Below are 23,456 nucleotides of genomic sequence, written 5' to 3'. Positions count from 1 at the left end.
CTTCCTCTCCAAAGCCTCAGCTCCCTTCCCTCAGAGCACCGTCGCTGTCTTTGGGGCGCTTAGCCCCCTTGTAAAGAACAGAGTCAAGGTGGGACAGAGTTATGGGTCGGAAGCAGAGCTTGTTCCTTGGGCCTGCCTCTTCTCTCCCTCTCTCTCCAGTGGAAAGGTAGCTCTGATCTCTATGTAACTCTCTGTGCCCTCCACCTCCAGGGGGTCACCTACCCAGCATGCCACGGTATCTGGAGCAAATGGGCACCCCCCCTGGAACGCAGCCGCCTGGCGACAACAGCCTTCTGTGGTAAGGTAACATGTTCACCGACCATCGAAGTTAAATGGGCGGGGAGGGCCTCCCATGCCAAAAAAAACATGGTTGCCCCCTTGAACCTGATGTCCTTTGGCTTCTGACTTGTTGAAACTTCTTAAACGGAAGCCTAGAAGACCTGTCCCAAAGTCTAGATCAAAACGCATCACATCCTGGTTTGGTTTTACATGTTGAAACAGCTCTGGGTGAGTGACTCACTTTAGGAAAACTCACTAGTAAGTTGCTTTCACACGAGGACTGCTTCGCTTCTGAGGAATTGAAACAGTGGTTCCATACAGAGTTTAACATAATGCCACGTTGTCTAGCAATTCCTAACTCCACAGCCAGGATCCTTCTCGCTCTCCAGATAGCCTCGGGTTCCTTTCGCTTGTGGGGCTGGCCGAGCTTCCCTCACCGCCAGCCCCGGGGAGCAGTAGGAAGGCACGCAGCCTTTCCCCTGCTCCCCGCAGCTTGTGGGGCTGGCGGTGGGGAAAGCTGAGCTTCCCTCACCACCAGCCCCAGGAAAGCCACTGCCAGCCCCAAAGAGCAGGTCGGGGAGTAGCGGAAAGGCTGTGTGCAGTCTTCCCACTGCTCCCACAGCTTGTCGGGGCTGGTGAGGGAAGCCTGGGTCCCCCCCCCCCCCAGCCCCAGGGACCACACATCCGCTCCATAAGACACACAGACATTTCCCCTTAGATTTTAAGAGGGGAAAAGTGTGTCATATGGAGCGAAAAATACGGTAAATTTCCAGATAGCAAAGGTCCCTCTTGACTTTCGCAGTTCCCCCCTTGCAAATTCTGTCCCTCTTACTGTTCTTGCTGAGCAGGAAACAGCACCGCTGGTGGGTAACTGATGAATTGCCCCCCCGAATTGCCCCGTTATTTGACAGTTCCTGTTCTGCAGGGAGAGGGTGTTGAACACTGCTTTCCTCTCATCTCCCCCCCTTTTTTCTTCCTTTTTAATAGTTATAACAAAGGATGGCAGCTAGTCATGGAACGGCGAGTGTGGGAGCAACCTCAGAGGGGTAGCGAGGGCTGCTGGGAGTCAGGCAGTAAAGGCTGGTGCAGTTAGGCAAATGGGGGCACTGCCCCACCAAGCCCAGCCTGCCATCAGCCAGACCCCATGCCTGGCTGCCTTCTTACTTACAGCCAGCTGGTCACCCTGACTTCTGCCCTGCCGGTCCCAGTGGGCACCAGTCCCCACTGGAGTTAGGAATCTCGGCTTGTATCCCTGCCTAACCTTTTCCCTCTGCCGTTACAGGCTCTTACGCAGGAGCTGTGGTGGCCATGCCTCTCGCGGGGATCCTAGTGCAGTATTCCGGGTGGAGCTCAGTATTCTACGTCTACGGTAAGCCAGCCAAAAGGCCATGCCAAGAAGAGTGGGAGAAATCTAAAGACTATTTAGCTAGATATTGTAACATACGATAAGTAGAAGTTGCTTGAAAGGACCAAATGGGCCTAGGACTAGAGTGAATTGTAAAATATTATGGATTTGGATAATTATGAAAAGAGAAGAAGATTGTAAACGAAAGGTGTTAATTTGATTAGAAAGAGGATATTGGAAAGATGTTAAAAAGTGATTCGATGAAATTCGGTAAGGAGGGATTCGAGGAAGTCAGTTAACAATGAAAACTAAATTAGGCCTTAAAGTATTAGGTATTTATATGTTTGTTTTTGTTGCTTTTTGTTTTAGTATTGTAATTTTTTTTCTTTATTTGTGTGTTTTATTTGTTATAAATTCGGAAAATTGATATTAAAATTTGGGGGGGAAAGAGAGGCCAACTCTTTGGCTACCATGCCTTCTCGGTTGCCTAAACCTCGTTGGATCAGATCGTAGGTCCCTTCCCTCCAACTGCTTCTGCAATTCTGTTCCTTGGCAGGCAGCTTTGGTATCTTCTGGTATATGTTCTGGCTGCTGGTTTCCTATGAGAGTCCTGCCCAGCACCCAACCATCACCGAGGAAGAGAGGAAATACATAGAAGAAAGCATTGGAGAAAGCGCCAGTCTTATGAATCCCCTTCTGGTCAGTGCCTTGCATTGCTCTCTTGCCATTCATATGGCACCATTGTAGCAGGAAACCCCCCCCCCCAATCATTCAGTTTGTACAAACTTCACACACACTCACACACTACATACGCTACACTTCTGTTATAAATTCATAGAAAATCAACCATACATCGGATTTGCACTGTTCCACTTTTATTTTACTCCATGAAGGAAGGAATACAAAATGGGGAAGGTTGGATACCGGGCAGCCATAATCCTTGAGCATACCAGTACATACACAGGAGCCCTGCACAATTGCTATGCCAACCCTGATGGTCCTAGACAGAAGACCATCAAGATCACAAAGAACTTGCGTATGCGAGTGGATTCAGCACGGACTGGAACAAGGGACAATAATCAGCTCTTCCCTCTGGGGGCAGGAAACTGCCAACCCCCCTTTGTCCTCTGGAAATTACTCATGGGGAGGGGGAAAGGGGGAACCAGCCAGATGACAGGACACTCAGGTTACCACCACAACTACTCCCTCAACCCCTCCTTTCTGTAATGTATGCATGATGTTTCTGGGGGTGGTCTTGATCTACAGGGTGGCAATTTCAAAAGTCTTTATAAGACCTTGCACACCATTTTTCTGGGTCCTTCCTCTCTCCTGCAAGTGAGGGGAGCACCCTGTTTTAACAGATCAATAAAGGCGAAGCCTACAGGCTGCTGTTTTGCTCCAAGTTATCCTGGTTGGTGTCTTTGTTTTTGTCCAAGGGAGCCCTCGGATTTTTCTGTTAACACCAACAAGGTGCATGGAGCCTTAACAGAGTGTGGCGTAGTGGCTAGAGTGCCTGACTACGACACTAGGAAACCAGGGTTTGAATCCCCCCTTGGCTGCGAAGCCTGGTTACTGCCTCTCGGGTTAACCTACCTCACAGGGTTCTTGTGAGGATAAAATGGGGAAGGGGGGAGAACCACATACGCTACCTTGAGCTCATAGTATGAAGCGTTGAAAAATGAAAATAAGAAAGAAGGCAGGAGGTCAAAAAGACAGGTCCCGAGCTACAGAGTTCCCTGGGAAGAGCGGTTGACTGCTAAACCACTCTGAGAATGGCACCTGTGTGAGGGGAATAGGGGTCTCCTAGAAACACTCGGCACTCTTAACAAACTACAGTTCCCAGGATTCTTTGGGGGAAGCCTAATTGTTCAAAGTGGTAGAATACTGCTTCAAATGCCGAGTGCATATGGGGCCTAGTGGTGGTATCAGGCAGCTCCAAGCAAACTGGGCTGCAGGGCAGGTTCATATGAGACATTTGGACAGGTGAGGGTGGTGAAGGTGGAAGAGCAAAGGCCATGGGCAAGGATATGAGAGAGCAGAGAGAAAGAAACTGCGCACACACCATATATTTAAAGCACGACTTCCCCCAAAGAATCCTGGGAACTGTAGTTTAAGGGTGCTGAGAGTTAGAGCTCCGTGAGCAGGAAACTACAGCTCCCAGGATTTGGGGAGCAGGGAAGCATATGCTTTAAATGTATGGTGGTGAGGTGGCAGGCGTTGAAGATCTCTCTGCAGTAGGGAAGCTCTCAGCAGCTTCATGGGGCACCATTTTTGAGGAGGCAAGTGGCCTCTGAAGTCCTGCGACAGCACTGCGGTGGGGATATGCGAGGATGTGAGGCAACTCCATTAATATTTTCATATTTCTCTCTCTCTCTCTCTCTCTCTCTCTCTCTCTCTCTCTCTCTCCTCCCTACCTCTTGGCAGAAATTCAAAGCACCCTGGCGCAAGTTCTTCACTTCCATGCCTGTCTACGCCATTATTGTGGCCAACTTTTGCCGGAGCTGGACCTTCTATTTGCTCTTAATTAGCCAGCCGGCCTATTTTGAAGAAGTCTTTGGCTTTGAAATCAGCAAGGTGAGAGAAATTGCCCTTGGTTTGAGGTGTGTGTGTGTGTGTGTGCACGTGTTGGGGCAAGAAATTGGAGACTTGTCCATAAGTTCTCTTCGCTGTTTTTAATACTGAATTTGAAATTGTTCTAACCCGGTCTTGGGACCTACCGGTGAAGAGTGGCGGATATTGCTGTTGTCGTTAATTAATTAATTAGCAGAGGGTGTTTCATTCTGTGCTGATAAGAGAAAGAAAAGATGGCCCTAGCCACGTGCCAATTGTTCTTCCATCGTATGCTGGGGCAAGGTTGAGCAGGAATGCACTCTGAGAGAAAACAGGTTCAAAAATCTAAAACAAAGACACACAGAGAGAAAAGGAACCAAGATGTTTCCTTTTTTATATTCTATGGCTCTATGTGCAGTATAGACTTTTTATTTTTTTAAAAAAGAAGAAAAATATAAAACTTCAGAAATTAGCCGGATCAAATTTCAGGATTCCAAAACATACATCTACACAGCCGCAGCGCATGGGCAGGGTTTGTGTGTGTGGTTGGAGTGGCAATGGCAATGGCACCCTCCCACTGGCAATGGGACTTGTAAGGAGAGGATTGGGGTAATGTGAGGCTTCAGCAAGACCAGGGGCTCCTTGAATTGACATTGGCGGCCCTGCAGGTGCACTTGAGTGGCCACTACCAGCCCAGAGCTCCTCTGACCTCATCACACCTCGCCTTGTCTCCTCCCTCTCTTGGCAAGTTCAGTTCCGTCACTCTGCTCCCTCACCTGCCACCGCTGCTCCTGCCACAACTACTACTAGGAAGCAGTCGGTGATGGCGAAGAGGACTACTGGAATTGGGTTTGAAGTCCTTTGACAGAATTATATAATGTTTTCAACATGGGTGTCTGTGGAAGGGCAGTTCCCCCACCACCAGGAACTATAATCCCAAGATTCTGGGCTTTCATTTTTGTTTTTAAAGAGAGCACAGGTTATATCCAATGGGTGGCTGGCAACTAAATTTCACTCAGACTAGATCCATTGGAATTAGCGGGCCTGACTTAGCCATGTTCATTCATTCAGTGGGTCTGCTTTGAGTAAAACGTATTTAAAAACCACCCAATGTTATCAGGCTAATTTCTCACCAAAAAAGCGAGAAGAAAGGTACAGTGGTACCTCGGGTTAAGAACTTAATTCATTCTGGAGGTTCGTTCTTAACCTGAAACTGTTTTTAACTTGAGGTACCACTTTAGCTAATGGGGCCTCCCACTGCCGCCGCCCCACCACCACACGATTTCTGTTCTCATCCTGAAGCAAAGTTCTTAACCCAAGTTAATATTTCTGGGTTAGCAGTCTGTAACCTGAAGTGTCTGTAACCCAAGGTACCACTGTACCTACACATTTTGTCTTGTACATCAGTTTTACACAACTTAAGAGTTGTCTTCAACTGAGTCCTACGTATTAGTCAACCCATTGAAATTCATGGGCATGGCAGTCTCACTTTCAGTGGGTCTACTCTGAGTAAGACTTCAGCTGGATAAAACTCTTAAGTTTGCAGAACCTGCTACATGAGACAAAAAGTATAGGTACTATTCTCATTTTTGTGTGTGAGAAATAAGCCTCATCCTGCCCTTCCAGTGTTCTACTTGGACGGACACACACACACACACACACACACACACACACACACACACACACACTGCCCTTCTCCCCACTTGCAAAATATCCTGCGAGTGCCCTTGGTCATAAACGTAATGTTCAAAAGAAAAAAGACCCCACATGACAGCTGGATTTTCTTAAGTGTTTTTAAACATCCTCCTGTGCCTGGAACTTATGGGCCGCCTCTGCCTTTTTGTCCCTTCCTGTGCAGGTGGGCATGCTTTCTGCTTTGCCTCACCTGGTCATGACAATCATCGTGCCCATTGGGGGCCAAATCGCCGACTACCTGCGGACGCGGAGGATCATGTCTACCACCAACGTCCGCAAGATGATGAACTGTGGGGGTGAGAGAGAAAGGCATTGTTGGAGAAACGGCTCAGGGAGGAGGGTTAAGGCTTGGTTGATAGATACCCGGACTCCAGTAAGGGGCAGGTGGCTGTGGGAAAGTGGGCAGTGGGAAAGGTTTCTACAGAAAAGTGCCCAGGCCAGGAGTAGGGGACTTGCTGCCCTCCAGAACCTGCTGCTGGACTCCAACTCCCATCTGCCCCCAACTAGCATGGCAAATATCCAGGGATGATGGAAGTTGGAGCCCAGCAGCATCTAAGCAGTACTGAGAGTGCCACAATATCTGAAGCAAATGCATTAGAGACAGAATCCAGGAACTTGCACAGGTTTCTCAGAATCTCTGTTTTTTATTGAGATGTCTTTCTTTCTTTCGCAGGGACGGGCACACCTCAGTTTTTTAGCTCATGAATGCAAAATCCCTTAGAGGTTTCCATGTCCTGCTTAGAATGCTTTTCTGGGGTTTCTAGTAGGCTGATGGCGCCAGCATTATGTCGTGGGTGAAACTGCCGTCGCTCCTGAGTCCCTCGTACACCAGTGCCTGGTGCGCAGAGGAAGGAAAAAGCTACATTGGGAGTGGAGGCAGTTTCACCCCAGCACCTTGCGGGGCTGAGGACAATGCAGCTTGTTCCTCCCTCTGCTTTTCAACATTGCAATGTATCACTCTATCACAATGTTTAGCTGCTGATACATCGCAGTGTTGAAAAGCTGATATCTCCCAGCCCTAGTTTCCAGTAGGAGGGCATGAGAAATCACCACGTATTTCTGTCCTGTATCCCTGTCCTGTGGGTTGCAGTGGACCCTGCGCTCTTGCTTTTAGCAAGCTCTCCTCTTGCCAGTTCACTTTTCACAAAGTTGCAACCTCCCCTGCCCCTCATTTATTCATGAGTCAGTCTTATACCAAGTCCATATAACCCAGGACCATACTGCTGACAAATACCTTAATGCTGGCATTCCCCAATTTGGCACATTCCAGGCGTGGATGGACTACAACTCCCATCAGCCCATGGTCAAGGATGATGGGAAGTGTAGTCCAGCCATGTCTGCAGGCACCAGGTTGGGGGATCCTGCCTTATGCGGAGAAAGGTCTTTCTCATGACTGCCTTTGATCTTTTCTGCTCAAGGCTGGCTTTTTATTCGTTAGCTCATTTGTTACATTTTCATCCTGCACCATCAGCGCATCTCAGCTCTCAGGACAGCTTAAGACGAAAATAAAATAAAGTTACACAATCAACCATAAGATCAAACAGAGTAAAACATCAGCTATAACACAATAGATTTTTTAAAAAGCAACCACACAGTGGATAAATAAAACACAAGCTTCCAGAGTGGCTTAAAAGGATTTTTAATGCCTGGGAGAATGAATTGGTGTTGAAATGACACATGCATACCATGTGTTGCAGATGTTGGGGGATTGAACTTAAGAACATCACAAGATCACTTCTGGACCAGGTCAAAGGCCCTTCTAGTCCAGCACTCTGTTCTCACAGTGGCCAGCCAGATACCAGAGGCCAGCCGGCAAGTGGGATCTGGGTGCAACAGCAATTTTTTCCACCTGTGATTGCCAAAAACTGAGGCCTTCTATATGCATAGCATATGCTCTAGGGCTCATTTGCAGCCCTGCTAAGTTATGACACCCTTCCCCTTCCATTAGCAAAGAAAAATTAGCAGCACGCACAGCCACATGTAAGTTTTATGTACACCCTGCTCTAGTTTCTTATGCAGCGCGATCACAGTCAGAAGTTGAAAATAGACACAGCTGTGCTTGTGTGCAGGAGCTGTGTGTCCACACTCACTTTCTCTGTTCTTCCTTCTTCGTCAGGTTTTGGCATGGAAGCCACACTCCTCTTAGTGGTTGGCTATTCCCACAGCAAAGGCGTAGCAATTTCTTTCCTTGTTCTGGCCGTGGGTTTCAGCGGTTTTGCTATTTCAGGTAAGCTCTTAGCCACTGGCGGAGGAAGAGGAGTGCGGAGGGAGCGCACCGCTCCCGGCAGTGCGATCCTGGTGGGGTGCCATCGCGGCTGCCCCCCGCCTGCACTGGGTGCCACGCCCCCAGAACGTGCACCACACCCCTGCAGGCGATGCACCACGTCCCCAAGATGTGTGCCAGCCCCGCCCCTGCCTGCTCTCCGCCCCCTGGTGCCAGAGCATGAAGCTCTGCCACTGCTCTTAGGGAGCTGGGTTGACCTTCTGAGGAAGGTGAGACCCTCCAGTTGTTGCTGAACTACAACTTCCTATGTCCTTGGCCACTTGCTGGGACTGATGGGAACTGTAGTCCAGCCATGAAAGATTCCCCACACCTGTGTTAGGGCATTGTGGCATTCCAAATTAAAGGTCCTCTGCTTCCCCCCAACAAGTAGGGATCAGAGAGTTTGTGCTCCTACCTAAGTTGCACTTTCTGAAACAACACACAAACCCCACAGCTGTGCTCTGAAATGTGCAATTCTCTGAAGTTTGCAATGCACTTCTCTAGTCAAGCAATGTGTATAGAATAGAAGAACACATACTGAGGTAAAGTGTGCATCAAATGCATATATTTGTGAAAATAACATATGTTATGTATATATAGTGCATTATATCAGGGGAAATTGTCCTGCAAAAATATGTATACAGTTGTACCTTGGAAGTTGATTGGCTTAATTCCTGAATGTTTTGGCTCTCGAACTTCGCAAACCTGGAAATGACTGTTCTGGTTTGCAAACTATTTTTGGAAGCCGAACATCCGGCAGGGCTTCTGTAGCTTTTGATTGGCTGCAGGAGCTTCATGCAGCCAATCAGAAGCTGTACTTTGGTTTTCAAACATTTTGGAATTCCGTTTGACTTCTATGGTACAACTGTATTAGGCGAAATTGTATGCAAACATATATGTTAGAAGCAGGGCTTTTTTCCAGCCAGAGTTCAGCTCTAGCACCTCTCAGGTAGGCGCCACTGCCATTCTAAGAGAATAAGGGAGAAGTTTATGGTGAGCTTTGGCACCTCTTTTTCTAGAAAAATAGTACTAGTTAGAAGAAATTCACAGTAAAATGCTGATGAACTTTCATGAGGACTGTTTTGTTTTTGTTTTTTCAGCCGACTAAAGAACCAAGTCTAAGATTGGTATTTAAAATTGGAAAAATAAACTGAGAGAACCTGAAATTGTAAGGTTCGCCCATCCTTGCCCACAACTCCCACACAGTGGGACGCCTGACATGGAGGCTTTCTGATACCCATATAGTCCAACCCTGTGAAGGGTTCATCCTCATTAGGTGCACCATTTTTTGCATGGCCCTCGAAGTCTAGTCCATGCCCCCTCTCCTTTGACCACACCCCTAACCCCCCTTGCCCTCTGCCCTCTGAGTGCTTTTGCCTGGCCGGCATATGCATTGAGCTGTGATGTCCTCCATGTTTCTGACTGGCCTCAGCCAGAAGTTGGGCAATTTCTGCCACTGCTCCCAAGCTGTGGAAGGAACACTCTTCCAGCAGAGATTTGGCAGGCATCCCCACTTTTGATTTTTTTGGAATACTTTTTTTATGTCAACAGGGTTATGGGGGTGTTTACATTTTTGGATGAGTAACCAGGTGTTTCAATCATTTTGATGATTGTTTTGTACAGCATTTAATGGGTTTTGAAAATCTTTTTTAACCAGAGCACAGGATTGCTCCGTAAGAGGCAATAAGGGTGATACCTCTTTCAGGAGATCATGATTAGGAAAAACGCAAAAGGAGGGCGGAAAATCAAGGCAAGGGGCCCACATGCTTATTCCTTTGAACTTTGTTTCTGTTTATGACTGCAGAAGTAAGAGATCTTTCACTCTCTAACTGCAATCTAATACCAAACGACTGTGATCTTGCGTGAACTTACAGGGGCGGGGAATATCTGTTTGTAGTTCTAATGGTAAATTGTAACATTTTAGCACATTTGGATGCTTCCAGACAACCTGATATGTTTACAGAGAGAGTAGATGACATTGGTTATTTAATCAGCATTCATTCTGATTTGTTTGTGGGGAGGTTAGACGATAGACCTCAAAACAAGTGTCATCCCACTTTTTCCAGTGCGTATTTTCTGTCATTTCCTTTATTGAAAAATGTCTGATCATTTTAGGGAAGCAGGTTTGTTCAGGACTTCCCAATCATTGCGCTACCTGGATTGGCCAGTATGTAATTGCATACCACTTAAAAATAGTGATAATCTGGAAGCAGCCTCACAGTTAGAGGCAATCTGTTAGCTCCAAAGTTAGAGGAGAAACTGATGTAAATTCCTTTCTATAACCCGCCTCCTCGCTTCCAGGATTTAACGTCAATCACTTGGACATTGCCCCCCGATATGCCAGCATCCTCATGGGGATCTCCAATGGCGTGGGAACTCTGTCAGGGATGGTGTGTCCACTCATCGTTGGAGCTATGACCAAACACAAGGTAGGAATCAAAGCTCCTGAAAGCAGGGGGGGGGGGTTGCTTGTCCTGAGAACTACCTGTCCCCATAATTTCTAACCTTCTGATTTGGTTCTCCAAGTGCCGTTTATGTAGCCAAAATGGCAACAGCCACACACGGAGGGGGTCTGAGCATGCTGCCTAACAATATGCTCTCTTCCTGATGGTTGAGAGCAGTTGGGTGGGGAGGCTGAAAAACTGATGGGGGGCAATGGAATGGAGCAGCTAGAAAAGGAGGACAGAGGAAGAAATACATTGTTGTTGTTGTTTCATTTCACTCACGCGGGAGTTAAGTTTATGGGAGCTGCGCATACATGAAATCACGTATAGCGGGAACACCATCTAGAAAGCCTGCAAACGTTCTCTAAACCCCTGGAAACTCTTGAAAAACCCTTTAAAAAACTGCCTACCAGACTTCTTCCCAGTGCTTTTTTCCTGGGGGGGGGGACGAGATGCAGGGGTACGCATACCCCTAAACATTTTGTGAATCTAAGCTTGGCCTCATTGAGGGGCAGTATTTCAATATGTGTAGGAAAATGAGAGTACCCCTAAACATTTTTTTAGAAAGAAAAAAAAGCACTGCTTCCCTCAAGCCTCCTTTCTCAAACTCCAATTCTCCACTGGTTTCAAAGGTTGGTGCAAGGGCTCCTGGGATTGAATTTGCAATGGCTCCTGGGATTGCTTGCTGCTCTTTTTGCCATTTTTGTGCTCTTCTCGGGCCGTTTTTTGCACCACTTCCGGGTTCGAATCGAATTATTTATTTATTTCATAGCACCACACATGTACATGGTGGCATGCGAGTTGGTCGCACACAAGTGGGGAGTTTCCTGTATTACTAACGCTTCGCCAGCACGTCCCAGGGCAGGGTGCAATGTTAACATTTAGAATTACAAATGCTTAAAATGTTACATGAATACCATGGATATACCGTTGACATGTTAGGTATGTTAACGTTGCTTCTGAACATGAATGTTTCACTTAGCTTTCATGGCTCTTTCTCCTTCTCAGAAGCTTTGTTAGCATTCCCCCCAGTACTATGTTACATTTTTAGACTGTTATTTCCATATGCAGTGATTCTTGACTGGATTTGTCCTTCCTCAGGTTTCTCATTTATTGCGGTCAATGTCCTCTTTGACCTATAGAGCAGCACCATTACCAGTGCAAACCCCTCGGTCCTTCCTGTATATTTTATATCTGGGGATAATTGTATCCCATTGATTATCCCTGCCCTACCAGATTTCTGATATTCCCACAGTATCTGTGTTCTTTTCTAATAGCAGACACTCTAAACTCACACTTTGGTTGTTGTTTTTTAATAAAAAAAATGTGTATTGAGAACATTTTTACTCTGCCTTTCTGCCACACGCAATATGAGGCACTTAAGAAAATCAATGGAATATATAAACGGGGGTTGGGCGGGGGAGGGAGAAAGATGAAGCGGGGTGGAAGCACCAGCAGATAACACCAATTAAATTGTAAGAGAGAATAAGCAAAGAGAAAAAAGGCAAAGAGTGCAAAACTCAGAATTTGGGCATCTTCTGGGCCCAGGACCAAAGGAAAAACAACAGTACCAAAAATCACTTTAGCCAGCAAGGTGGGCAACAAAAGGATTGCCTGGTCAAGCAACAATGAAGAGAAGGTCCTATCACTGTGGATCATGGAAATGATCCATAATGAATTGGAAAAAATGGACTCCCCCCAAAAAAAATCCCAGAGACCTTTCTGTTGGAGGATAATTCAGACTGAAATTCCCAGGTGTCAAAAAAGGTTATTTATGTATGCCACTACTGCGGCCCATGTTTTGTTATCCCAAAAATGGAAAATGAGCGAGGTCCCAACTAAAGAAGAATGGCAACTTAAGTTGACGGAATATGCGCAGCTTGCAGACTTAACCTATAGAATAAGAGAACAAAGAGAACATGCGTTTAGAGAAGATTGGAAAACGTTTATTGAATATATGGGAAACAACTGTGTACAGTTGAAAACGCTGGCAACATTGAGAAATTCAACAGTGTAAATAAGTTTTGATGGGTGTAAAAATGGAATACTGAATGCTATAGTCTTTGTAAAATACACAGGGATTTATGATATGTAAAATGAACCATGGAAAGAGAAGAAGGGATATCTTAAGGATGTAAAAATGAGTACTTTAAATTGTAAAACAGAAAATTTAATTATGAGAGAAGGTCCTATCACATGTCTCTGTTAAATGGGCCTAGTCCATTAAGGCAAATGAGGCACTATGGTCAATGGTGCAAAACCGGGATGCATGTTTTCTGAACTGTACTCCTGTGTAAGTCACATGATCCACATGAGAGCACAGCACCTAAAAAGGTGCCTTTTGGGCCACTGCAATCTTGCGAGTTTTGGCGCGCTGTACTCTTGCATCCCCCAAAACAAGATGTCCCGGACAGTTGACGAATACTTGCCATGGACCCTCTGAGTGGCCTACATGGACTCCCTGGGGTCCGAGGACCAACCAATAAGAACCACTGGAATAAATGAAGTACTTTCTTTGGTTATCCACACTGACCTCTTCCCTCTTTCATTCCCCACAGACACGGGAGGAGTGGCAATACGTCTTCCTCATCGCCTCTCTAGTGCATTACGGGGGTGTCATCTTCTATGGGATTTTCGCCTCCGGCGAGAAGCAGCCCTGGGCTGAGCCGGAAGAGATCAATGAGGAGAAGTGCGGCTTCATCAACGAGGACGAACTGGCCGACGAGGAGGACGAAGCGGCCCGCATGGCCGCAGGAGGGGGCGGGGGAGGAGGAGGCGGGGGCTACGGCGCTACCAAGAGCACCAGTTTTGCCAATGGAGGCTGGACGGCTGACTGGGACAAGAAGGAAGAATACGTCCAGGAGCCTGGCAAAGATTCGTATATGTATGGCACGCCAGGAGAGCGGGACTTGTCGTAGAGATGCCCCATCCCTCCTTCCGCGTGGGGTGCTGGGGCCTTGGTTCAGTCCTCTGGAGTGAGGGGGGAAAGGCCTGTGTTTAGGTTGCTTCTCCCCCTCCCCTTTCACTTTACCGTCCTTTCCCATCCGCCCCTCAGTTCTGGTACAACCGTCCAGACCCAATGAAAACTGCCTCCCTCTTCAGCCTCATACGCCTTGGTAAAAAAAACAACCAAGGGCACCCACACACCCCAAACCGCCCTCCTTCCTTTTCCACAGGCCCCCGTGTGTTGTCATGACAGCCGCCATGCCTCACACAGACCCAACGCCACCTACTCTGACCCCCTCCAGTTGTGGTACCTCCCCCTATCCTCAGGATATGGGGGGCAAGGGGTGGGTGGAGTTAAGTTACACCCACACACCCCTTGAGCCCTAATAAAGACCTTTGGACACAGCGCAATAGCACTGATTTATGACCTATGGCCTCTGGGTTACCCAGGTGGAGGGAGCTGTAGGTCTGTGGCAGAAAATGCGCTTTGCATACATCAAGTTCTAGGTTTGATTCCCAGTCTCTTCTAATCAAAGGACGTCAAGGAGCGGCTCTGGGAAAGATGGCTAGCTGAGCCTTGGAAGGCCTCTGCCAGCCAGAGTAGACAGTACTGGCCTAGATGGGCCGATGGTCTGGCTCCATGTGAAGCAGGCACCTCTATTCAGCATCCTCCACTCCCGGGATGGAGCTGTGTTTGGTCGCCTCGCCCCCCACTCTGCCACTCACTGCTTCAGCACCTTAGACCAGCCTGTCGCCAACCTGGTGCCAACCAGGTGTTTTGGACTACATCTCCCATCAGCCTGCAGCCAGCCTGGCCATTGTGGCCAGGGTTGATGGGAGTTGTAGCACACAACGCCTGGAAGCCACCAGGTTGATGAAGCCTGCCTTAGACTATGCCTCAGGCCCCTCTCTCTTTCTTAGGAACAAATCAAATATTTCCCCCTTCCTGTGAATGTATCTGGGGAGCTTTAATTTGTGAGGGGCAGAGCATCTTATGCCTTCAGCATTCATGCGCCAAAAATGACCCTGCACTGAGGAGGGGGTGGGGAGCAGCTCACCTTGACCCTAAGGCAGACCCCTTGCTCCTACGCTGAGAACCAGTCAAGCCGTGCTTCTTCTGTGGCACAAATCCAGCCTCTCCGTTAAAAATGCCCACAGGCCATCATTTCTAAATACTCCACTTGCTTGTCACTGTAAATGTGTGTTTTCCCCACCTCCCCAAGCCACAAAATGCTTTCAGTGCTACACTGGTTGACGTTTTCTCAATGGACAAGTGAAAATCTGCATAGTGGTTTCGAGTGACACCGCCTCCCCGCCCCCAAATACTTATGGATGGTAGTTTCAAGAGCCCCCCCCCCCCCTTTACTCGCTCCAAAAATAACTCTAGGCATGTGTTCACACAGTGTTGTTATAGCGCTTTCAGGCTTACAGTGCTTCAAAATTATTTGAAACCTAAATTAAAAAAAAAACACCTAAAAAAATTATAATCCAAGCTTTGTCACCAAAGACCTCAGTGGGGGGCAAAGAGTGGCTATGCTCCCTTCAAATGTTGTTGGACTCCAACTCCCATCAGCCCCAGCCAGCATGGCCAATGGTCAGGGTGAATGGAAGTTGTAGTCCAGTAACAATGGGAGGGCCACAGGTTTCCCTCCTACTCTAGATTCTTAACTAGAACATGATAAAGGTTCACACTATGCTTAAAACAGTAGATATTAAAAGTGTTTCAAGTGCAGTTTTGAGTGGCTGTGAAACATTATGAAGCTGGCCACATCTACATTACAAATTTAAAGCAGTGTTGTGTTTTATCTCTTTTGGTTTCTATCAAAGGACCCTGGGGGTTGTTGGTGCCCGAGGGTGCTGATCTGATTATTTTACTTAGCTAGTTCATAGATCTCTATCCCGCTTTTTAGGATACTCTCCTTACAAAGCTGATTATTATTATGAATTGTCTTTTCACCCCTTTTTTACTCCCAGAAGGTGATTGCATCCTTTTGTCCTCGCAACCACCCCGTGAGCTAGGCTAAACTTATAGAGAACGACTAGCTCAAGTTCAGCCGGTAGTTGAATGAAGAATTTGAACCCAGGTCTCCCTGGGCAAATTTCAAAATTCCAGCCATTATACCACACTGAACCATTATCAAATCAGCAATTCCCAGAGGGCACAGGGACTGGTTTAAATGTGTAGTACAGACATACTGTGTAAGCGCAAATTAGTTATCCGTGTTGTAAGCATCACAAGCTATTTACAGTGCAATTGTATGCATGTTTACTCGGAAGCAAGCATCACTGAGTTCAATGGGACATACTCCCATTGCAGCTGCAAGGTGCTTTAACTGCCTTAGTGTGAACACAACGTAGGGTTTTTGCACCATGACAGGAGCCAGCATTACCCAGTGGACACTAGAATGTTCCGTTAGGATGACCACGCCCAACCTGGTGCCCTGTCAGATGTTTCGGACTACAACTCCCATCAGCCCCAGCGAGCACGGCTCCCTGGCTGGAGCTGATGGGAGTTGTAGTCCGAAATATCTTACAGGGCACCAGGTTGGGGAAATACTGCTTTAGGGTCTGAGATGTTTTGAGAGTTTCATCTTAAAATGGCCCTCAGCAATTCAGACGTGTACAAAAAGGACAGTGGCCTACCTCAGAGGATTGTTGGAAGGATGGGCCAAAGAAGATTGTAAAGCACTCGGTTAGGAAATTATTCCTAACGGTGTCAGCAAATGCTGGGGTTGGGGGAGCTGTTGGTTTCTGGTCACCCCAAAACACACCTGCAGCTTTTGCATCGGAAACTGACTTGCTTGAGTTCATTGGAGTGCAAGTCGTTTGCCATGTTCCAGAGGCACCTCCGATAATCCCACAGCTCCTTGTGGCAGTTGATCCAGTCTCACAAAAGCCGGTTCCCAGAATATCAAGGGGTTGACAGCGTTCAGGCCCCATGCTAGGGAAAGGCTCTCTTTCCCCCCCTACCCCATAAGTTCTCTCCCCCTCTGCCCCAAAGTTCCCTCTGTGGGTTGGTTGGTCTGTCTGGCGTTTGCTCTGTACGTGTAACCTCCCTCCCTGGATAACCCCCAAACAGTTGGAATAAATACCCTGTTCTTGTGTAAATATATAAATATAAATATTATATATGAAACCAAACATGGGTTTGGAAAGGAGCGTGCTTGTGTACGTGGCGCTGGGGGACTGAAATGCCACTGCCTGACTATCCATCATCCATAAATTTCTCCATATATCCATTCTCTATTCTCAATTATGATCAGTTTGGACATCTTTCATATAACGTCAGTCACAGTTTCTGCATGCGCATCATACATTTAAAGAGGTTTGTTAAGGGTGCTGAGAGTCACGAAGAGACCCCTATTCATAGCTGTCAACGTTTCTCTTTTTTTAAGGGAAATTCCCTTATTCCGAATAGGATTCCTCGCAGGAAAAGTTGACAGCTATGCCCCTATTCCCCTCAGCTACAATTTCTAAAGAGGTTGGACAATCCCTTTCCCAAACTCTGGGAACTGTAGCTCTGTGGGGGGAGTAGGGGCCTTCTAACAATTCTCAGCACCCTTAAACTACAGCTCCCAGAATTCTTTGGGGGATTTAAAGTAGTATCGCAACGCTTTGAAAGTGGATGCGACTTTTGAGGGGAATATGGCATAAGTCAAGCATGAAAGGAGAAGGGGGAAAGAAATGGCAGGAGATGAGTAAAAATTCTTTCAGGGTTGTGTGTATAACAGAGGGGAGAGAATATATATATATATTTATATATATATATATCTCCCACCTCCTCCAGTTAGAACCTTTGAGCAAATGGAAAGGTTGAGTCATGATACTTTCCAAGCCAACGTCTGTACGTAGCTTTAAGAAAGTTTACCTATAGAAGTCGCATCTCCTTACCACAAGAAAGTCACTGTGGCTAAGAATGTGGCCTATTCAAAAAATGCATTAGATATTAATAGAAAACGGTTGCCAGTAATTGCCACCTGATTAGGGAAAACTGCCTTCCCTCCGCCACCATTTTGTTACTGGCTCTGCCCCAACACTGCTATTTTGTGACTGGTGGCCTCAGTAATTTTCAGCCCTCTCAAGTGGGCCCCGAAGCAGAAAATTTGAGGACCCCTGTTTACAAAATGCTTATTCTACCTTTTGGGCAGCATTTTGACATGGGCAGTGACATAACAGGAAATGGGGATGGGTAAATCTGTCAGTTTCTCTCAAGTTTCTCATTTTTCCAGTCTCAGGTTCACTTCTCTATGGTTCCCCATACGTTAGACTTTTTTATTTTTAATGTCAGATTTCTGCTGGCACACACATTTTTATATGCACTTTTGCCTAATATACACATTTTTGCAATGCAATGTTCTCTTGTCTAAAGCCTTGTGTGTGGTATTTTCACAGATATATACATTTTTAATGCATTCTTTCCCCTAGTATACATACACATTAGTACACATTTAGTACACATTACTTGGCTTGAGAACTGCTTTGCAAAATTCAGAGAAATGCAAATTTTGTAGGATGGCTGCGTTTCAGTTCGCATATTCTTTCGAAAAGTGCAGATTAGGTAAGTGCCCCTTTAGTTTCCAAACAGAATCAAATCCCACCCCCACATCCGTATCAGGGAAGGGATCCTATCATATTATAGCTCAGCATACATACATTCTAGTGTATCCACACACAAGGAGCTCATCCCTAAAGGACAATCCTACTGAATGTACAGAGGCTTTCCCCAGGACTGGAATCCCTGAGCTAGGGGCGCAAAAACAGAGTCTGAACACCATTAATTCCCTCTGTTTCTCAGGGTCAGGCTGAAGATGCCATTGCCATCCATCCACGAGAGGAAGGCTTGTAGGGTGAGGGTGGGGAAACCCCACAAAGACTGCAGAAGTGCTGAGCTTTTTCTAAGGAAGCAGCTTTTAAGCAGGAGAGGGGAGAACTCTTGAAACCCCTAACAAGAGCTGAGCATGCTCTGTGGCTATGGAATTCAGGCTGTTGGGAAGGCAGAGTGGCAATGGAACGGAGTATCCGAGACAGGGGCAGCCGCTCTGCCGTTTCTGCTTGCTGCCCCCACTTGTAGAAACTACAGGGCACAGCTGTAGACAACACAGAGCTGGGATAGATAGTTGGACCCCAAGCACCCATCAGCCCCAGCCAGCATGGCCAACGGTCTGGGATGGAGTCCAATACCATCTGCAGGGATGATAGAGCCAGCTTGGTGTAGTGGTTAAGAGCGGTAGACTCGTAATCTGGTGAACCGGGTTCGATTCCCCGCTCCTCCACATGCAGCTGCTGGGTGACCTTGGGCCAGTCACACTTCTTGAAGTCTCTCAGCCCCACTCACCTCACAGAGTGTTTGTTGTGGGGAAGGAAGGGAAAGGAGATTGTTAGCCGCTTTGAGACTCCTTCTGGTAGTGATAAAGCGGGATATCAAATCCAAACTCTTCTTCAGGGTCACAGGTTCCCATCCTAGTAATCTAGAGAAGAAAGAGATGGGCCAGTATTCAGGCTCCTCAAGGAAAGGTTGCCAGTTCTGGAACCAGCAGGCCCAGCAGCTGTTCCTTTACAAGCCATTTGATATCCAGCTGTGCTTTGCTTTGCTTGCAGATTTATTTATTTTTTACATATCAACCACCCCTCTGTTAATGGGGTAGGAGCAAGTCAGGTTGCTTCCCGGCCCGCCCTGCCTGTTGGCAACTTTATCTGTAGGCGGGAGGGGACAGCTAGGTTGGCACGTGGCTGGCCAGCTGCAGTCGGATTAAACCAGGAATAGACAGTTGGCTCAGGGATTATTAGGCGGAGGAGAGGGGCAGGGTGGGAGCCGAGGGAGAGGTTCAGGCAGGGCAGATCAGAGATGCAAAAGGAACTGTAGGGGAGATAAACTAGCCGGTGTCGTGTCCTTTCAGCCCAGCTTCAGGTTGGCCGCTGGGAAACTGCATCGTTTCAGGGTCACTCAGGTTCCTGCTGTGCTTGCTCAGGTATTCACAGCTGCAAAACCCTGCAGTGTGTACTCCTGGGACCACAGAGGGGAGAATACACAGAGTCGATTCACTATCTCTGGGATAGTGGAAGAGAGTCTTGTCCCAGAATGAAACTCATTGAGTAGGCCTTGAGGCTGTGGGGAGGATAAAGGAGTCAATTTCAGGCTCTCTCCGTTTCTTAGTTTAGCAGTCTCCACACTTCAAAATCAGTTCGTGAATTTTTTCAAGCCCTCATGAAAATTCGTCACTGTTTTAGCATACAGTTTTGCAAAGCAGTTTCCCCCTGGAGTAATGTGTTTGATTTTCTCTAACAGGCTTTAGTCTAGTCTGTGCAGTTCTGTGCATGTTACTTTAATGGAGAGCTGCCTGGCAAAATTCAGAAAAGTGCAAATTTGGAAAGATGGCTGTTTGCATATTGTTTTCTGAAAGTGCGGATTAAGCTGGTTCGCCTTTAAACGTGGACTGAATCAAATTTATCCTCCAAACCTACTTTACGTGAACTGAGTTCTATCTCTTCAAGAATGTCATGAAAAATTATATTCTGTCATCACACTTCTCTATTATTATTACTTCATATTTATGAAGCGCCTTATTCAAACATGCCTAGAGGTGGTGTACAATATAAAATAGCACACATACAAATTCAGAGTTCAATGCACAATAAAACAATCAAATCTGGTGAACACATCGAGAAAATATACCTCAATCTACAAAGCGTGTTCTCTCACAGCCATCAGCACGATTATTACAAAATAATTTAAAGAATGAAACCATCCCCAAGGGTGATAAACGCAACACTCAAATACCTAGTGACAGAAACAAAGTTTTTGTCTGGCTCTGCTACGTTGTCAAAGTTGGCACCAGGTGAGCCTTTCTTGGGAGAGCGTTCCACAAACAGGAACGAAGGCTGGACCACCGAAAGGGCCCTATTCCTTGTTGTCATCCTGTTAAGTTGTGGGTGAACATATCAGACGACACAGCAATTCTTCAAACAACTCTTGTTTATTCACAGGCCAGAACAGAACTGAGCTGAAGGGTTCAACCAACCTGCTTATATAGAGCTCAGCTACAACGCAACAGTAACAACTTTCCATAACTATCCAATCACTGAACGTCACTTTCAATTCCTTATTTGCATATGTGGACCTGAGTGAAAGCTATCTACAGTATCCCCCTGCTGGCCCAGGGTGAGAACTTCAGTACATAACACATCCTTTACTCAATAACCAAGTCCTCAAACGGGCTCAGAGTCAATGCCCTTCATTATTTCCATAGTATTTTCAGGGTTCATGGCCTTTTCTCTCTTTTTTAATAGTACTTAAGGCTGGCCACCTTGGCTGGAATCTTTACAGCTCCCTCAGCCAGGGTGGAGAGCTTTAAGCCTAAAGGCCAAAAGCAACCCTATAGCCCCCCTTCCCCCACCCCACTTCAGACTCTGCCTCTTTCTTGCCTGGACAGAGGACAGAAGTGTGTGTGAATTTAGAAACCTGTGACTTCTATGTGTCTGGAACTTGGCCAAACCAATCAAAATCAATGCTCAATAAAGGGCGCCTCCAGACCCCCTTTTTATTGTTCATTCATCAGGCACTTATACAGTGCTGGGAGCTGATGGGAGGCCCCAATTCCCCTCCCAGAGCTACAACTCGCAGTGTAGTTTAACAATCAAATAATTGTAGTGGACAGGGGGCCTCCTAACACCCCCCAGCACCCTTAACAAGCTACAGCTCCCAGAATTCTTTGGGGGAAGCCATGCCTGCTTAAAGTGGTGTCATGTTGCTTTAAATTGATGGCATGACTTTAGCCTTAGAGGCAAAGGACTGTGGCCACAGAACCTTGCAAGGAGACCAGTTTCGGGTTGGCAGGTGGCTTCCAGCACTTCCTTCCATAGAACCCAGTGAATGACCCAGCCCCAGACCCTATTACTTATATCATTGGTAAAGCAAATCACGGGTGCCTTAAATTGCACCTGTGTCGTGCACATGGGCTTCAGACTGCAGGCTAGTTTATTTTATTTTTTTGAGAAGCCTGGCACAGGTTGCATCTCCTGCCTTTATGGTCGCAGCTGGATCCCAATGCACTCGGCTCCAATTTCCCCTGGCTCAGCAGTGCAGCTCTCCATCGCCTTAGATCAGTCTTTGGTGCAGACAGGGAGGGGACAAGGTGACCGGAGCTTGAATTTCACTTGTTCTCATGCCTAAAAAGAAACAGGCCGACTTCTCCCCTACCCCACCCACCCAGCCACACCAGAACCCACCTCTCCTGCCTCCTTAGGTCTATGCCACACGCCTCTCAACAGAGAACCCAGGAGCACCAGCTCCTACCCTGCTCTACTCACTATTGATTATTTTATTGATTCCTAGCTAAACTTTCTGCTAAGGTGCTCAAGGTGACATATATTTTATTTATAGACTATATGTCGCACACTTAAAGAGTATCTAGGCGGCGAACATAGCACAGCCGTAAAAATACTTTGCCATCATTTCCACTGTATAATCCCAAGGTAAGGAGCATCAGAAAGTCTGTTTTGGCTTTTGGAAGTCTTCTCAGGCCACGCCCCCTATCTCCAGGCCGCACCTCCTCACCGGTCCAGCTTCAGCTCCTGAGTGTTTTCGGCTGGCTAGCAGGTGACCTTGAACTCTGATGACGTTTCCTGATTGCCTGGACGGAGGAAATAATGTTGGTGCAGACATTTGCCTCCTGTCCAGAGATAACGTTGACATTCATTGCTCCACCCACTTTCACCTCTGGCCCCGCCCACCACCACCATGTGACCCTCCAAAGGTAGGCCAGAATGGAATGCAGATCTTGGGCCAAAAAAGGGTTACCTATCCTTGTTATAGGGATGTGGATGGTGCTGTGGGTTAAACCACAGAGCCTAGGGCTTGCCGATCACAAAGTCAGCGGTTCAAATCCCCATGACAGTGTGAGCTCCCATTGCTCGGTCCCAGCTCCTGCCAACCTAGCAGTTCGAAAACACACAGTGCAAGTAGATAAATAGGTACCGCTCCGGCAGGAAGGTAAACGGCATTTCCATGTGCTCTGGTTTCCGTCACGGTGTTCCGTTGCGCCAGAAGCTTTTTAGTCATGCTGGCCACATGACCTGGAAAGCTGTCTTTGGACAAACGCCAGCTCCCCCAGCCTGAAAGCGAGATGAGCACCGCAACCCCAGAGTCGTCCGCGACAGGACCTAACGGTCCGGGGTTCCTTTACCTTTACCCTTGTTATACACAATAACTGATGAACGAGCGATACATCAGAGCTATACATCACCTGTGTAAGCAGAAAGCAGATTTGTGCGTCCTTCCTCGTCGTCCCTACTGCTGCCTTCCGAGGCAGCCTGTGTTCCACTGCCAAACAGCTAAACGTGCAAGGAGATCCTTGCTGAATCAGGCCCATTGCAAAGGCGGATTTAGGGGAGCGAGACTGGTTTGCCTGCGTGGGGCGCCAAGCCAAGGGTGCTACAGGGGGCACCGCAGCAATGAACAGAAGATGAGAGATGAAGGGGGTTTTCTGACACCGCACAACACGCTGCTGAAATTTGAAAGCCCCAAGTCTGCCACTGCCCATGGTCCATCTAGTTCAGCATTCTGCTCTTGCAGCGGCCAACCAGATGCCCCTTTGGGAATACCACAAGCAGGACCCAAAGGCCAGAGCCCTCTCCCCTCCTGAGATTTCCAGCAGCTGGTATTCAGAAGCATTATTACCTCCAACTGCAAAGGCAGAGCATAGCTATGGCTGCTAGTAGCCACTGAGAGCCTTTATCTCCATGTGGAAAGGTAAAAAGGTAAAGGATCCCCGGGTGGTTAAGTCCAGTCAAAGGCGCACATCTCGCTTTATTGGCCAAGGGAGCCGGCGTTTGTCCACAGACAGCTTTCTGGGTCATGTGGCCAGCATGACTAAACTGCTTCTGGTGCAACGAGACACTGTGATGGAAACCAGAGAGCATGGAAATGCTGTTTTCC

The 23,456-nt window shown here is 47.3% G+C and overlaps 1 protein-coding gene across 1 annotated transcript in view; it reads left to right on the top strand.

Annotated features, from left to right (window-relative positions):
* Positions 1–16,628, top strand: part of SLC17A7 (solute carrier family 17 member 7) — a 58,047-nt gene extending 41,419 nt beyond the window's left edge. Inside the window, exons 5-12 of the mRNA XM_028703289.2 lie at positions 211–298; positions 1,562–1,648; positions 2,181–2,323; positions 4,049–4,198; positions 6,033–6,165; positions 7,986–8,096; positions 10,434–10,561; positions 13,135–16,628. Of these exons, the coding sequence (XP_028559122.1) occupies positions 211–298; positions 1,562–1,648; positions 2,181–2,323; positions 4,049–4,198; positions 6,033–6,165; positions 7,986–8,096; positions 10,434–10,561; positions 13,135–13,494 (1,200 nt within the window). The 3' untranslated portion in view covers positions 13,495–16,628. The remainder of the gene's footprint in view (positions 1–210; positions 299–1,561; positions 1,649–2,180; positions 2,324–4,048; positions 4,199–6,032; positions 6,166–7,985; positions 8,097–10,433; positions 10,562–13,134) is intronic.
* The last annotated feature ends 6,828 nt before the right edge of the window (positions 16,629–23,456 follow it).

The sequence above is a fragment of the Podarcis muralis genome, chromosome 13 (assembly GCF_964188315.1).
Source record: "Podarcis muralis chromosome 13, rPodMur119.hap1.1, whole genome shotgun sequence".
In the NCBI taxonomy this organism is placed as follows: Eukaryota; Metazoa; Chordata; class Lepidosauria; order Squamata; family Lacertidae; genus Podarcis; species Podarcis muralis.
The sequence above is the reverse complement of the archived record's forward strand: the minus strand, read 5'-3'. Positions and strand labels throughout refer to the sequence as shown.